This window comes from Xiphias gladius, chromosome 8 (assembly GCF_016859285.1).
Source record: "Xiphias gladius isolate SHS-SW01 ecotype Sanya breed wild chromosome 8, ASM1685928v1, whole genome shotgun sequence".
NCBI lineage: Eukaryota > Metazoa > Chordata > Actinopteri > Istiophoriformes > Xiphiidae > Xiphias > Xiphias gladius.
In genome coordinates, this window is record NC_053407.1 from 152,735 (window position 1) to 169,420 (window position 16,686).

The following is a 16,686-nucleotide window of genomic DNA, read 5'->3' on the forward strand; positions in this document are numbered from 1 at the left end:
CATTGTGCACACAAGCTAGTCGTATAAAATCTAAGTCAGCATGGACATCTGGGGCCTTTAACACAATGTAGAGAATGTCATGACAAAGAGCTAACTCCTTCTGGACAATCAAAGCCATCATTCTATGATGAAATTCTTATAAAAAGCACTTACCATAACCGTAATCTGGTTCTGTGAAAGAAGAAAGAAAAGCAGGGAAGACAGAAAAGTTACCATAGGACATACACTACAGACGAGGTAAAGTGGCGTATATAACTGTTTGAGCATAAATGAAAAAGAAGAAATGGCTAGAAGCTAAAGACTGTTAAAGAAGAGCATGTGTAAGACTGGAAACAGAGCATGGGTGTAATGTGTGAAAAGAGCACAACACCAGGAATAATACTTTTAACAGGATCATCACCTCTTGTCTACATATAGCCCTCCAGTTCTCTCCATATCTCATTTACACTTAAACTAATTAAAAACTTTATTTTACCACATCAGCCAGTGCAGAACCAGTCAGAGTGCTGCTGGTAAGAGGCTGACATCACATGAGGAGTCTGATTCCTGTGGGAACAGAGTGCTGTGACACTGTGTCAACCCGAGCAGCCCCAGCCCCAGCCCCAGATTAAATTCACTGACATTATTTTTTAAACAATTATTTCTACAATTTCTATGAATGGTAGATATAGTTAATGTACAGTTAGGGTTAGCAACTAAAACACTTGGTTAAGGTTAGGATCAAATGGAATTGTCACAATCAGTTGCTTGCAGGTGCAAAGTAGATCCATGCAGTTCAACTTTGATACACTTTGGCATGAGAATTTGCACCACTGACCAATAGCAAATAACCTTGGCAGTGCTGAATAGAAAGCTAACATAGCGTATTAGCCCTATTGCACCATCGACTTTTATTGAACCTCCTCTGTTAGAGTATAAGTGCTCCACAACAGAGGAATGGTTAGACAGGGGACTGTTGAGGATGCTACAAATACACATGTAAAATAAAAATGCAATGACATAGGTCATTTTCAATAAAATTATTAAACAAAATTACAATAATCTTTTAGGGTTTTTTAAGGAGAATATTACCTGAATACAACTTTAACAACAAAGTTGGCTGAACCTTTATAAAGCCCTGCGTGGTGTCTTCCAGTATTCCTTTCAGGCTGCATACGGCCCAACATATTTTACCTCCCAGAAAGGGCAGCATGTATGTAGCGTGAGAGGTAAAACTGAGGGCAAAAAAGTTATCAAGGTAGGGCTAGCAACTAAACCAAGTTATCAAGGGAAATTTAGCCCTTGATAACCTATGTCATCCTATTATTCTGTTGGCAACCAAGCTAGCTCACGGAGCTATTGTGATGATTATGTTAGCGGTTAGCTCACCAGCTACAGGAGGTCACCACTTTACTTCATATATAGGGTTATTTTCATATCAGAAATCTCAGCATTATCACTGTAAAAATGAAAAGGTTCTGTGTTGTGTTTAGATGTATGAAGTTTCTTTACATAAACAAAAGAAATTTGCACTGGGTAAGACGTGAAGAAGACAACTCCGTAAATCTCTGCTGCTAAAGCATAGTCATTAGAAATGGGATTAACCCCCACTGATCATGATCACACTTGTTGTGTTAAAACCTCACGGCCCTTTAAGATTTTTAGCTACTGTTTAGCAAAGAGTGCTGTAATGGATAACTCTGCTTTTTATTCCAGCATAGGCCATAGTTTGAAAGTTTTGTCCATGTTTTCCGTCAGTTAACAGTCATCAAGTTAACAGCTGACATCTGGGAACCTGGTGACATCACTAAACAAAGTCTGTCAGGACAGGAAACATGCAGTCAGATAATCTTTAAGACCCAAGCTGTAAGGAACTAGAATCATCCTTTGGCAGGGTGTTTGATCTGTCTTTCCATATAAAGGATTTTAGTGATTTAAGTCTGCCTTTTCATCCAATGCTACTGTCAGATCAAGATTTATCCTTGACCAACACTTCAGTCCATGACAAGGTATCCGAAAAACTCATGGCTGGATTTACATGATATAATAAGGAATATTCATTGTGCCTAGAGGATGAATCCCAGTGATTTCTGCTTATTGTCTGACCTTTCCTCTTGCACAATTACCTAGCCAAAAATTGTCCCACCAGTAATAAGGCTCAATGAATTTATCAGTATATTGTTGGTTCCATGCAACACCTGCTTATCATGGTTCTTATAAATATTGCTGACTGTAGGGCCTAGTGGCAGAGATTTCAACTTCCTGCCGGAAAAATTACAGAAAATAAATAATTAGACAAGTATTCACCACAATTTCTGAGTTATGCTACAGATGATTCATTGGAGTGAGGTCTGGGACATTATACTGTATGTTATAGTTCTACGGCCCATCCAGAACGGTTAGGAAAAGGTGCTTTTATAGCATGATCTGCAATCCTGTTAGTCCACTACCCGTAGAAGAGAGTTGCCAGTATTGTTCCGCGAGCATGAGGTCGAGCTTTCCCTCCGCAGGCACACCTCTCTATGTGTGTCATTCAATTGACAAGCAGTTGACACAGAGGTGAAAGAGCTTCTAATTTAAGTATAGCTGAAATCACAGCACAGCTGTTGTCTGCGCTGTGAAGAAATTAAGACAATGGCTGCCTTTTACTTTATGTGTTGTTAGGAAATTGCTTTATGGTCCTATGTTCTAACAGGATGAAATATGAAAGAATCTGATGGGTTGATTGGGACTGGTACTTTTCTATACAAACTACATGTAAGCTGTACAGATATCTATAGAGTTAGGGAATACTACTTCACAGAACACCCTCAGTCGATAACGGCACCACTGTAATGTGACTGTTTCACACTTTATTCAGTTATTTAATGTTTTACAACCAACCGTACACAGGTCGAACACAAACCCACAATGTAAACAGTTGTATCCTGCTGTGCTATTTTAGGATGAAAAGAGCAGTAATCACACAAGGATACTTTTTCTTTATGTTTTCATTTGAAAGGAATCACTGTGGGCTACTGTTGTAGTTAGGTATTACGACATGACCTCAGCATACCCCTCAGTGTCCAAACTTACCTTCGAAGGGATTGTCGAGGAAATGTCCATACACGGTGCTGGTGGCTACACCCAGGTAGTTGGTGGCCTCCAAAGTGTAGTTGCCATTGTTGTGGTGTGTTGGGTTTTTAAAGGTTAGGCAGCCCTCTATGTAGTCCTGGTAAATATCCATATCAGGGCGCACATACTCGGTGTGGGAAATTTCCTGAGTGGGGAGTGACAGAAGAGCAACAAATGAACAGTGACATCATATCGTGAAACCCTGAGCAAGTCCTAACTAAATCCTAACTCCCTATCTAATACCATTTACCAACAAAACACTCAAACCTGATGAGAGTGATCACACTTCAAGATATGAGTACAAACTCTTAGGCTAGCAGTTCCCAAACATTTTTTTCCAAAACATTTTTTTTTAACTTGTAACATGTGGCTAAATGTAACTAAGTAGATGTACTCCATTACTGTACTTAAGTTGAATTCTTAGATGAACCCTCAAACAAGATAAACGTCTTAATTTTTTTGATTTGACTTACGCCTTTGTTTCACAACCACCAGTTCTTCTCCCGTCAAAAGTTTGTCCATCTTATAATGTACATGTCATTTTGCTTCCTGAAAAACCCCAGTGTGATGGCGTATCTAAACAGGAGGCATTTCAGCCTCAATTTTGTCATCCATTTCAAGTCTGATAAACAGATACACTCTTTGCACTCCATGGAGTTTTAATACATTCATAAAACATAAAAAAACAGCTCAAAAAACAACAAAGCTTATTAGCCAGTATCAAACCAGTAGAAGCCAATCTTTTATATCTTTCAAAGTAATTCAAAGTAACACAAAAAACATGGCACATAATTTTAATATAAATAACACTAATCTGAATCAGTAAAAGTCCAAATTATTTTACTAATTTTTGGGAATTACAAGTATTTTAAAAACACACACACTCTACCGTGTAAATGAATCTACTGTTGTTATTGTACTGTTTGATATATATATTAATCCAAAAATGCAGTACACTGACATAGAAATCAAACGCACCTTATCTTTGTAGAACCATCGTAAGGTCGGGTGGGGCGAACCTCGAACAGTGAACTCTATGCACGTGTCATGGCGACGTTCTGGTTCCTTTAGCTTCACGACGGAGGGAGGAACTGTAGAGACAGAGGAGAACAGAAGTACACATGAGTGCAGTTCACTTTGTGATGGAAAGACAGGAAGACAGTAGGGGATTTTAATGTATTACACTGTCACGTACTTGCACTAGAGTGAAGCTCGTATTGTCTTTCATTAGACTTGATGTACTGATGCAGTACATGAAGGAGAGACATAAAGAGACATTAAGGAGAGAGACCTCGATTATCATTTCAATATGCTGGTCTCATCACAATCTGTTCCAATCGATTTGGAGTCTGTGAGTGTGTGTTTTCCTGTTCTCATGTTTCTCTCTGTTGACTGATGAAACTGTCTTTGGCTGCAAACACAATTTGCTGTTTGCTGCAACAGTGTCATCGTCTTACCGCAGCCGACTGTAAGAAATTCAAACCAACACCAGAGAAAGAGGATCGCTGTTATTTGTCATTCCACCACAAATGGCATTTATCTTGTACACACACACACACACACCCACGCACACACACCACCTACATGATATATTATCAGGGTTGTCTTGCTTAGTTTTATTCTATACAATATATGTCTGTAATAGGTCAGATAGTCAGAGAGTAAAAGGAGCTGTGGATGAAAATATTCTTGGACGTTAACAATCATCCATTAAAATGTCTTTAATAGACACAAACCCACAGAGAATGGTCACCAACTCTACTGGTCCACTCAGATCTACAGACCTTTATAGCTTCTTTCAGCTCATTGTTTTGATTTTAAAGTCTGTAACTTTACTGTTTCAGTCTCACCGCTTTCATCAGTGCCATTTTCTGTTACAGCAGCAGCTGTTCAGAGGAAAAGCTCTGATAAAGCCATTGTCCACTACTTGCTCATCATCAAACAGCAGAAAGACACGGTTAGAGACAAGCTTGTAAACATAGTGGACTATTTAGCAGCTCAATACCAGATATTTCCCTCAGGTGCTCGTAGAGACCAAAAACAGAGCTAAAAGAGAGGGAAAATTGGACTTCCATTCATCAGTTGGACACAAACACTATTTCAATTGATTCCCATTCTTGTTCTGTGTCTGCTGGATGTGTAAATACGCAAATGTTTAGTATGACGTTCACCATATCAACTATAAAGATGATCATTTATTTTAGTTTACTGTTAATTTGTGTATGGACAAGTATATAGCCTCAGCTTATTCGTGACCAATGGTGTGTTTTTGCTTTACGCAGTTAGTTGCCAAGAGAAGAGCCAACATACTAACTGTACAGAGGCCTGTACTATGGAGCAAGTTAAGCATACCCAGGATATCTTCTTGTTATGTGGCTTCACAGCCTAACAACTGTGATTGCGCTACAAGGTCACAGGACAGTGATTATCAGCTTGGTAAGTCAACCCAGGTTTCGCCGAGTGCGCTCACATAAAAGTGCCAGTGTTTGAAGCATATGACCAACATATGACTAGTCTGAAACATGGACAAGTCTACTGGCAGCAGAGCGGCATGTTTTACAAACCAAGAGCAAACTATATTGTTAGACAAATACAAAGAAGTTAAACACATAATCCACGCTAAAAGCAACAGGTGCAGCTGCTAAATGTAGGAAGGACAGCTGGCAAGAAATACGTGAAGCTAATAGGCTAATATCACTGCCCCATCATTATCACATCATCATGACTACGATCCCATTTGTTTATTGCATTAAATTAATGTGTTGCTTAGATGTATTCCTACATGACCAGTTTGGCCTCATTCTCTCTGCAACCCCAGTGGTGTCAAACAGACTTGGGAGCAAATCAAAATAAATATAAAAACATAATTCAAAGTAGTAAGTAGGCTGACTTTCATATCTTATGAGTACAACAAGTACAAGGCTTTAGTGCTTCAATCAGTCTCTGTTGTAGACGGTAGACAAAAGCAAAATGAAATGGCCTTGACATTGCTTGCAGCCAACAAGAAAAAAAATGAAATGAAGAAGACAGAAGGGGGCCTCCTACACAGGAGCACACTCCTGCTGAGGAGCTGGCCCTCTATAATAATGAAGGTTGCTTATATAAGGAAAGAGTCAGGGAAAGCCAAAGAGTTTTGCTCGTCTCTGAACACTCTTGCCCTCCTAAGAGACCCTCTCGTGATCTGAGCTCCATGGGATCTTCTACGAAAGGTGATGCCATTTTCCAAGAGAATTGAGTTAGTAGGTGGTGCATTTATATGTCTTGATCTGTTGTCTCGAATAACCCTGAGCAGGTTGGGTGTGTAGCCTAAGTTACCATGGTGATGTACCTCAATAAGAAGTGAACCATCGTAACCCTGAAAACAAAGGGTTAAACTTGAAGTTACATCGCTAACCACAAATCCTTCTTCTTAGCACAGTCCCTATATGTTAGCGGTAGATAACTCACTCTGCACCCACCAACGATGTGTCCTCGGACTGATCTCTAAGTTTACTTTCTGTTAGGCCCCTCTCATTTGCTTCTTTGTGCATTCATGAATAAGAACAATTTTTGTAGTCAAGTCGAAACGTTTTTAAGTTGCGCAAACATATCTTCACCTAAACTTACAGTTATAAAGACTGGCTCAGACTACAGGAGTTATGGGCCGACTTATCCCCAGTTCACCCCTCCCGACAATCAGATGAGAAATCTGGTCTGGGATCTTGGTCGGAACGGATTTTCAGGCCACAATATTTGGTATTTAGATGGGTTTACAGATCCAGTCTTAAACCTCCCCAACTGTTTACAGACTCATCGGGTCCACCCTGATTAATATCAAACATGTTTGATATTTCGGAGTTAAAATCGGGATGCCAGTCCAAAACAGCTAACAGTGTTGCCAAGTGATGGCAAACATTCTAGCCCTTGATCCTAACCTTAGCTAGCATATTATTGTTGACAGTTGACAGTTAAAATCTCGCCTCCAGTTCTCAATGAAGAATAAAAAACCTGTGTTGACTGCGTCTCCCAGACCATTACCCCAACAGTAACTTAACTAACGTTACAGCAAGTTGTTGCAGTATTTGTCATGTTTAGAACATGAAATCAGGTCACTGTGATGTTGTCAGTAATTTATCACAATTTATTTTGAAGTGAATTCAGCAAGGACTTTCCATAAAGTAAACACATATTATATTCTCCTGGAATCATTATTAGAATATTACACATTTTTTTCCAGCCAGCAAAAGTCTACCTCTGTTGATATAACTTTCTACAGAACCGCTCACTGTTCTTTGCTGAATCGATAAGCAGCACAATATTGGCTGCAAGCCCAAGACATGAATAAATGGGATGTAACAAGGGCAGCTAGTCGTCTGCTTCATGTCTGGAAAAATGCAGTGGTATGGTCAGTGTTTGAGTAGGTTGATATGTGGTGGTTTGCAGGGGGAGCACGCTCAGAGAGGCAGTGAGGCTGTAGCACAGGAGCATCATTCCTGTGCTGCTGCCGTGAGGTCCCTTTGTGCTCAAAATAATATGACCAGCAAAAAACAAGACAAGGACAAAGACAACAGCAATGACAAACAGTAACAAAGAGAGGGACAAAGGAAATACCAATGAGTGATATTTTGAAAAAAAGTAACAAGAGAAAGCAACTTTTCAAGAAAACACCAAGGTAACAGCAGGGCCAAAGATACAACAGGAACAAATCAAATCCTCATCAGCACCTGTGTGATGCCCCTAAAATGACAGTAAACAGGTGACAGTTTTTGGCTCCAATAAAAAATGTAGCCCGATTTAATCAACAGCTGACAGCAAGAAACAGATTCAGATTAACAATAAGATGGCCCACTGCAGTCATTAACAACCATTAACTGTTGGCAGACAGGAAGACAATACACAACAGCAAGGTACCAGTCAAGAGACATCTCACTTTTCTTTTATGGCTAACTAAGCTTCTAACTATGAACCAAGCTCCAAACAGTTGTCACTATTTCATGAGGGGAAGTTCAATAATCAAATGTAGTGAGCTATGAATGCAGTTAAAGGCAGTAAGCACAATTTTGGTTTGAATTGCTTAGCCACAAAATTAAGTTCCAGTGAACAACTTAAAATAGTTTCCTCAGGGTCCCAGTGTTGTTAAATTCAAGCCTCTATTGGTAGAGGGATACTCTACACGCATGATGTGTGGGTAGAGTGCGCACTGGAAAAGCATTGTGCATCCATCCTTGAGTTACAATATCATGCACAGGCCTGCAGTGGAGTATGACAAGGATGCTGTATTCTTTCAAAATATTTTAATATGTACATATTGGACACATCTCTAAACTGAGTAAATTAATAAATTGAATAGATTTTGCAATGTACAACTAAACAATCCTCTGCTCATGAACATGCTGCACTGTATATAGTATATATACATTGTATATGTATGTATGTATATTGTATGTATGTATATTTATATATATTTATGTATATTTGTATATGTATATGTATATTTATTATGTATATTTATAAATTCTGCTGGAATCATCCCAATTGGCCCAGGCCGTGTGTTAGGCCTACCTAATAATCAGATGTATTGCCAAACAAATTACTGTCTATTTAGACAAATTCTGCCAATGTATTGACATAATCATGGCATCATTTGTGATGAACTGATTTTGATTCCACTGCAGCTGTGATGTACTATAATCTGGAACAATTACTCAGCAATTGGTTACGTTACATAGGGAGCTCATCAGCTGGAATTTTGTATGTTGTCGAATTTTTTTTAATTGATATTTTGGCTGAAGTGGATGTGAATGCCCATTGTACCCCCAAGAGGGCTACAATGGGTATAAAAGTAAATGTTCCATATTTTATTCTTCTCAGCAAATTCCATGTACAGACCTAAATCAGCAATTAATGTATCTAAAAACAAGTACTGTGCGAGTATCAAAGCCTGACACACAGTCCTGGCTGAAATTATTGGCAACCTTGAATTTTAAGTACAGAATTTAGAATCTTATCTTCAGAAATAAAATCAAATTAAACAATTTTTCATAATCTAAATATTTAATAAAATGTCCAAAGTTACTGAACAACATAAAAAATGCTTTCATATAGTGAATTAAAATAATACAGATGTTAATTGTACGTTTGACACATTTATTGGCATCCTTTTGATGAATTTAAATTTGTTCCTCAAACAAAATCAAAAACAAATAAGACTCTCCTGTGCTTAATTTTTAGTGTTCACATGACCTGAATTAACCAACGAATGATGGTTTTACTGCATAAAAAGGGGCTGATTGTTTCCACTTTCTATTTCACAGTGGAGAAGACAAGAGAGCTGCCTGAGAGCATCAGAAATGTTATTATCTAAAAACATAACAATTCCAGAGGCTACAAGGCAAAAGATCAACAGTTCATAACGTTATCAAGAAGTTTCACTGTCATAAAACTGTTAAGACGCTCTAGGACGTGGTCTAAGAAGAAACTTAGTGAGAGAAGTCTGCAAAGTTTGATGGGGATTGTGGAAAAAAACACATCTGAGGAGCTTCAGGCTGAATGGAATAATCTGGAGTGGTGGTTTCAGGTCGTACCAATCGCTGCACACTTAACCAAGTAGGGCTCCATGGGCAAAGGCCAAGGAGATAACCACTACTGAAAGAGAGGCACAAAAAGGCAAGACTGATGTTTGACAAAAACTTTCATAGATAAGCCACAGTCTTTCTGGGATAATGTTCTGTGGACAGATGAAACCATCGTAGAGCTCTTTGGCAATGCAGTTAATCAGTTTGTTAATAGGTGATGAAATGAAGCCCATAAGGAAAAGAGCAGCCTAGCTACAATAAAACATGGTGGAGGTTCTATCAGGCTGTAGCGCTGCTTTGCTTCCTCTGGTACTGGAGGCACCGAATGTGTCAAAGGAAAGATGATATCAGAACATCACCAAGGCATTTTAGAGCGAAATGTGTTACCCATTGTCAGAAAACTAGGTTTGAGGTATAGGTCTTGGGTCTCTCAAGACCCAAAGCACACATCCAGCAGCACAAGAGAGTGGATGAAAAGGAAAACATGGACTGTTTTAAACTGGCCAGCAGTGAGTCCTGACCTCAATCCCTTTGGAGAGAGCTGAAACCTGCCATTGCAAAATGCACTCCTGCAAACTTAAAAGAGCTTGAACGCACAGCAATGGAAGAGTGGCAGAAACTACCAGCACAAAGGTGCAAGAAGCTTCTAGACGACTACAAGAAAAAAACACATCAGTGAGCCACACTGTTGTACTGTTTGACATGTTCCTTCATTACCATGAACACACACACTGTAGATTATTCTGACTCAGTCCAGCATACACACCACCCAGCTGCCGAAAATACCCAGGGCACCCAATGTGGATTAATCCACCTCTGAAAATAGTCCCGTGCAAATGCACTATTCCCTCCTGTTTGTTTGTTAAAAGCTATAATGAGCCGCTGGAAATTACTCAGCCTTTTCGAAAAAAGGAAACTATATATTTGTTAGGTGTTTTTAAAGAGTTATGTAGGAACCAATGGGCTTGGAGCTGAGAGCAACAGAGAGAATAGAAATGTCAGAAAGTATTGAGAGACAGACTAACATGTAAAATTTTTGTCTTTTCTCGGGATTTGTTGACAATGTGAAAAATCCAATTTCTTTTCAAATAATGCTGGTGTCAAGCTACCGAAGTCAAGCTAATTAGTGTTAAAGTTATTGGACTGGGACAGCTCATGATCACCAGTAAAAAAAACAAAACTCAAGCCAGAAAAGACCTTCTCTGACCCTCGAATTAACAACCAGTAACATCTGGACTAAAGGAACAGATGATCCATAATTGTCACATTTAAGAACATTTGTCATTTAAAATAAACATAATTACTTAGAATCTCAGAATTGTTCATATGTTATAATAAAAATATGTTTCAAAAATCCAGCTGAATTAAATTGAAGGTTATCATTTGCTTAAAAGAGATTTACCTGTGGGTTCAACAGCTGAAGCATGCATTTTTCTTCATGATGTACTGTAGGTGTGATGCTGTTGTGGCTTTTTAATATCGTGAGACAGGATCATTTATGAGGCCTTTGCATATGACATATGATTCATGCAAACAGCCCCTTTTGTAGGTCACATGAATATAAACATACCACACCCCGGAAGACACACACATACACACACAAGTGAAATGTGTATGGGCTTTAATGATGATGGATGGGCCTATTTAGCACTATGAAACCACACGTGTTTTTCCAGAGTGATCATCAAATGGAAAATGTAACAGCGAGGCAACAGGAGAGCACTGTGGACGCATGTGTTTGTCTGTGTGTTTGTGTACTTACAGTGAACAGTTAGCTGGACGGAAGCATTGGTCATGCCCACGATGTTGGTGGCGGTGCAGGTTAGCAGGAAGTTGTTGTCGTCTCTGCTCACATTGACCAAGGTTATGTTGATGGAGTGGATAGTGTTGTCGTAGACTTTGGCCTGAGGGGGAGAGCAGGATGAAGCAAATGTGGGCCGAATGAAGAGAATGTGAAACCCTGATGTTAATCTGTATTGGGTGTGGTAACACATGGTTGCCCCGCCTGTTAGCCTTGTATGTCATTTAGCAGTAACAGTACATGAGTACCAGTCGCGTGTTACTCAGTAATTTGCTACTGCTATGTTAATCACAGGAAAGGTACCTTATTGACATATTGCATTCTCTTAGGTGGATAGCTCACCACCTGGGTTTGTACAAAGTCGCAGGGTGTGTGAAGGCTGTGGCTTCAATGTGAGGACGGGATCCTGGGGTAAGCTAGCTGTTGCTATTTTCTATTTACACACATATTTAAAAAACAATGTCACACGTGGGTTTCGGGGCTTTCGAGTAGTTGAAAGACATCTATGACAAAGTGGGCGGAGTTAAAATACTGCAACAAGTAATGTAACTAATTTCCTCTACTGCTGAGTAATTACTAAAGAGATTTATATGAGTGATATGCAATGAGTAATTGATTACATTGTATGACTAACTTGCCTAACACTGCTTATGTCACACTGTCTTTGTGGGAATTAGCAAATATGAAAATATATATTCCTGATAACAATTGTCTATTTCTTGAGTGAGGCTTGTGCCCTCTACTTGGCAGATGCTGGCACTGGATGGAAGTCCTGAGAGTTTCACGGCACGGTGGAATTCACGAACATAATCCGTGTATTCATGCTTTATCAATGTTAAGTAGCCAGTTTCAAATCACACAATCCATTTAATACATTTGCTTTCATACAAAACTGCTATTTTGCCCTGCATGATCTTGTCTAACTAACTACAGCTAATTAATAAAATAAGACTTCAACACTTCAACTCTGAGGAAAACTCAGCTGCTGTACAATGGTTTGTTTGTGCTGCAAATCATGTCAATGACTGATGCCAAAAGGACACACATCGATTATTTATGAGCCAACTGCCAGCAGCTTGCTGCTATTACGTGTAAAATGCAACACACCCAAGTCTAGCTGTTGTGGGTTTTTCCTCAATGTATGTGAATGTGTGTGTGTGTGTGTGTGTGTGTGTGTGTGTGTGTGTGTGTGTGTGTGTGTGTGTGTGTGTGTGTGTGTGTGTCCTCATTACCTCTTGTGCATTGATGGAGTGCAAGCCATTGACAGGCCAGTCCACCTCAGGTAACGGGGATCCAGAGCCGTTGCAGATCGCTGTTACTCGATCACCCTCTATGACTGTGAGGTTGCTGTGGCTGACACTGATATCCGGCAAGTCTGAGACACAGGGAGCATGAGAGAAAATATTCCACCATTAGATGGAACAATTATTAAACTCCTCAGCATTACAGAGAACTCACTACTCACTGATGCTGTTTCCCAACACTATATGCTGCTCTTCGCAGTATACTGTTGTTGCAGAAATAAACATTCTGTTTCAATCTAACAGGAAATGATGTAACACATGCACCATCAGAACTGGTTTGAGCTGTTTTTACCACCATCTGATGTTTTTGTAGCTGTCAGTAGCTCTTCCTTCTTTGAGCATCGCACTGTTGGACAATGGTGTCCATCAACAGTGTAGTCAAAAAAACCTTGGGGATTTCTCTTAGTAAATATGCTGGCTTTTTTGGGTTTCCCTAATTTCTTCACCTTTTCAGTGTGGACAAACTACACAGGCTACTTAAAACCTGCCAAGAAATAGTGTGCAGGGGGGAAATAAGGACCCAACTACAATAATAATAATAATAATAATAATAATAATAATAATAATAATAATAAAAAGTCACAAACAATTGTGTATCTGGACATAACTAAATGTGGCAGAATATTAAACAGAACGATTGGATTGAAATCATATCCCGACCTTGAAAGTTTTTAAAGGAAAAGTAAAAACTAACCCAGCCTGATTTGATTATGTACCACGTATGGAAAAAAGTAGTTTGACACCCAAAACTGTGATTTCAAACCCACGGGCATTAATCTGCTGCTGTTGTAACAGCCTCCACCATTCTGGTTTCAGGCTTTCCAGCAGATGTTGAACCTGCTGCAAGGATTTGTTCCTTTTCAGCCACAAGAGCATCAGTAAGGTCCAACACTGATGTTGGATGATGATGTCTGGTTCACAGTCCGTGTTTTAGTATATATCAAAGGTGGTGACTGGTGCTGAGGTCAGGCCACTCAAGTTCTACTGCACCAAACTGGTAAAATAATTTCTTCATGGGCCTGTATGTACTGGATTGGATTAAATTGTACAGATGTACCTAATAAACTCGTCACAGGGCTTTCATTTTTTCAGAAAACCAAGATTGAACAAATTCAAACTGGCACTTTGTTTGAACGGAATCCACATACATGGTAACTTTGCCAACTACGGTGAAGAACCCAAAATACTTGCCCACACTGCTTCTCAGAAGTTTCATTGTCATCATTATCCGATCAGCACGGCTTTGCTCACCAGTGTTCTCCATTTATAACAATTAGCCCCTGACCACAGCTGGTCAATATGGGTTTTAAAGAATTTGAGTGTCCCCAATGATCTAAACACTCTTGAAGTATTGCAGGTGTATCAAAGCCTTATATATCTTCTTCCTCTGATCCACAGAGCTCCAATGTTGTCCAGCAGCTATTAAAAACACATCAGTGAGCCACACTGTTGCACCGGGTCACATGTTCCTTCATCCCCATGGACACACACACTGTGGTTTATCTTGACTCAGTCCCACTCACACAACTGTATGTTATTTCTGCTGCAGAAAATAGATGATGCTTTAGGAAATTACTTTTTTAAAGCTGAAAATATGTAATTGTGAGGTGTTTGTAAAGGTTTATGTCTTCAGTAGGAGCCGATGGACTTGGAGCTGAGAGCCGCAGACAGAGTAGGGAAGCCAAAAAGTGTTGAGAGAGATGGACGAATGCGTTGGTTTTTGAAAAATATAGAACAAGCCCACCTCTGTTATTTGAATGGCCTTAATACAAAAATCCATATCAGGGGTTAGAATGCCTAATCATTAAGTCCAAAGTGTGTATATTAGGTGTGTATGTTTGTGTGCTAATTTTCTCACTCTGAACTTACCACAGCTGCTAATGTTCATGTCGTGCAACAGTATCTTCCTGGAGCCATCAGCACAGTATAACTGTTGGCTGCTTAGACCCGCCTCTCCTCTCTGTTGCCATAGCTGCAGCCAGCGGATCTCACAGCCACAGATAAACACCACCTCCTCTAAATGACTGGAGAGAAAGAGAAAGAAAGAGCAAAGACAGTGTTAGAAAAATCTCCTAAAAAATCTCTTCAAACTGCAGAGGAACAAAGCGTGTCTGTTACGTCAAATCTCCTTAGGTACAACATATCAGTGCTAACATAACCAAGACCTTGGAAGCAACCCTTGTTGGATCAAATAGTGGGTAAAACCTTCAGCTGGTCCAGAGGGATCCCCACACTGTGACACCTGAATGTTCAGAAAGGGTCGTGGCCCCCAGTCGATGTGGGCTTCGACTATTCTAGCCCAAAATACAGACTTTAGAATTGCGCAGGTTGAGAGATTGAGAGAAAAATACACACACAAAAAGTAAGACAAAGCACTTCAGCACACACACACACACACACACACACACACACACACACACACACACACACACACACACACACACACACACACACACACACACACACAAATCCTGGAAGCCATTGAAGCTCACAGATTGTTGATTATGTAACATTACAACCCAAGGGGGCATTTTTATGTGAAAATTGTATTTTATTCATTCTGGTGGAACAAGTCAGCCTACTAACCCTTTTGAAATTCAACACTCTCACCAGTCAGCAGGCATTTCAGATATTTTTGGAACAAATCCTGGCAGAAAATCAAAAAAAATCAGATGGTTATAAAAACAGATGCTTCAATGTACAGGAATTCAGTTTTTACAACTTTTATTTTTAAGTCTGAACGCGTTTGTGCAGAAATGACTACAAGACATCAGCACAAGGAAATAATGAGTTTAGAGTCCTATAGAGTCACTTGCTACTTCCAGTTTATAGCAGCTATTTTCATGTGGTCTACTACCGTACATGCAAACCAGGCAGCCAAGAATGAAGAAGTCGCTGCCTTACAAAACGAGCCCACAGAGGCTTTTCACCATCATCTCTGCATATGCAGCACTGCACAATACATGTGAGACACTGCACCAGTACAGGCACTGTGAAACCATAGGATTAGAGGGTTGAAAGAATCCTTTTTTAAGCCACAAAAGTGGCTTGTCAATGTTTACTTCAAGTACGAGGTAAATAGCCTGTTGGTAAATATCATTAATGAAATTAAGCCATTTCTTAATTTTGGCTTAATGTGTTTTTAAATAAAATATTGGTAATGAGTAACCTAAGTTATTGTACTGTACATGTAAAAAATACACACAAACAGGGCTACGTTCTGCATTTCTGCATTTGTACCCTTTTATAAAACTCCAAACCTAGGGTTGATTCTGAGATGCTGGATAGATTTGGGCCCTGGTGTATGTTTCAGCAGGACAAAATTTTTTGCCAGCGTGCTCCAAAATGTATATGGTTATGGTTTGGTTAAGCTTAGTCAACTAAAACTAGTTGGTTAGAGAGCAAAAATTTACACTAAATTTTGGAAGGAGGAGGAGGAAGAACCGCTGCACTGGCCTCTACGGGTTGAAAACAATGACTGTATACAAAGACAGACAACATCAACAAAAATCAAGTCAAAACATCTCTATCGCCCCCTGGTGGCTTGCTGCAGTACAGGTCATGAACCCAGCCCCCTGCATAGTAACGGATGGGACATGGGCCAAACTGAAAATTTTAAATTTTTGTTTTAATCAGTTATGCAATGCTATAAAAAGAGGGTGTGACATCATGATTGAGTCGGGTCCACGGCTCGATCTGCCAATCACTACTGCGCAGACTCTGGCTCCAAATGACGTCACCGGTGCCAGGTGGCAGTGCCCGTACCTGGGATATGTTGGCTTCATTTTTGTACAGTGGGAGGAAGTGGAGGCACGTCGTCCATCTGTATACAGTCATTGGTTGAAAAATGTAAGCCTCTAAAACCTGTGTAAAGCTGCAACAGTGCATCATGTCCGGGTGTGGACTGAGTGGTTTGTTGTACTTGTGACCACAC

General features: G+C 39.7%; 1 protein-coding gene across 1 annotated transcript in view; it reads right to left on the reverse strand.

Moving 5' to 3' along the window:
- The window catches only part of ntrk3a (neurotrophic tyrosine kinase, receptor, type 3a), a 223,015-nt gene that overhangs the window by 95,407 nt on the left and 110,922 nt on the right, over positions 1-16,686 (reverse strand). Inside the window, exons 5-10 of the mRNA XM_040133118.1 lie at positions 14,622-14,776; positions 12,681-12,823; positions 11,410-11,551; positions 4,072-4,184; positions 3,055-3,238; positions 154-171 (exon numbers count right to left, since the gene is read on the reverse strand). Of these exons, the coding sequence (XP_039989052.1) occupies positions 154-171; positions 3,055-3,238; positions 4,072-4,184; positions 11,410-11,551; positions 12,681-12,823; positions 14,622-14,776 (755 nt within the window). The remainder of the gene's footprint in view (positions 1-153; positions 172-3,054; positions 3,239-4,071; positions 4,185-11,409; positions 11,552-12,680; positions 12,824-14,621; positions 14,777-16,686) is intronic.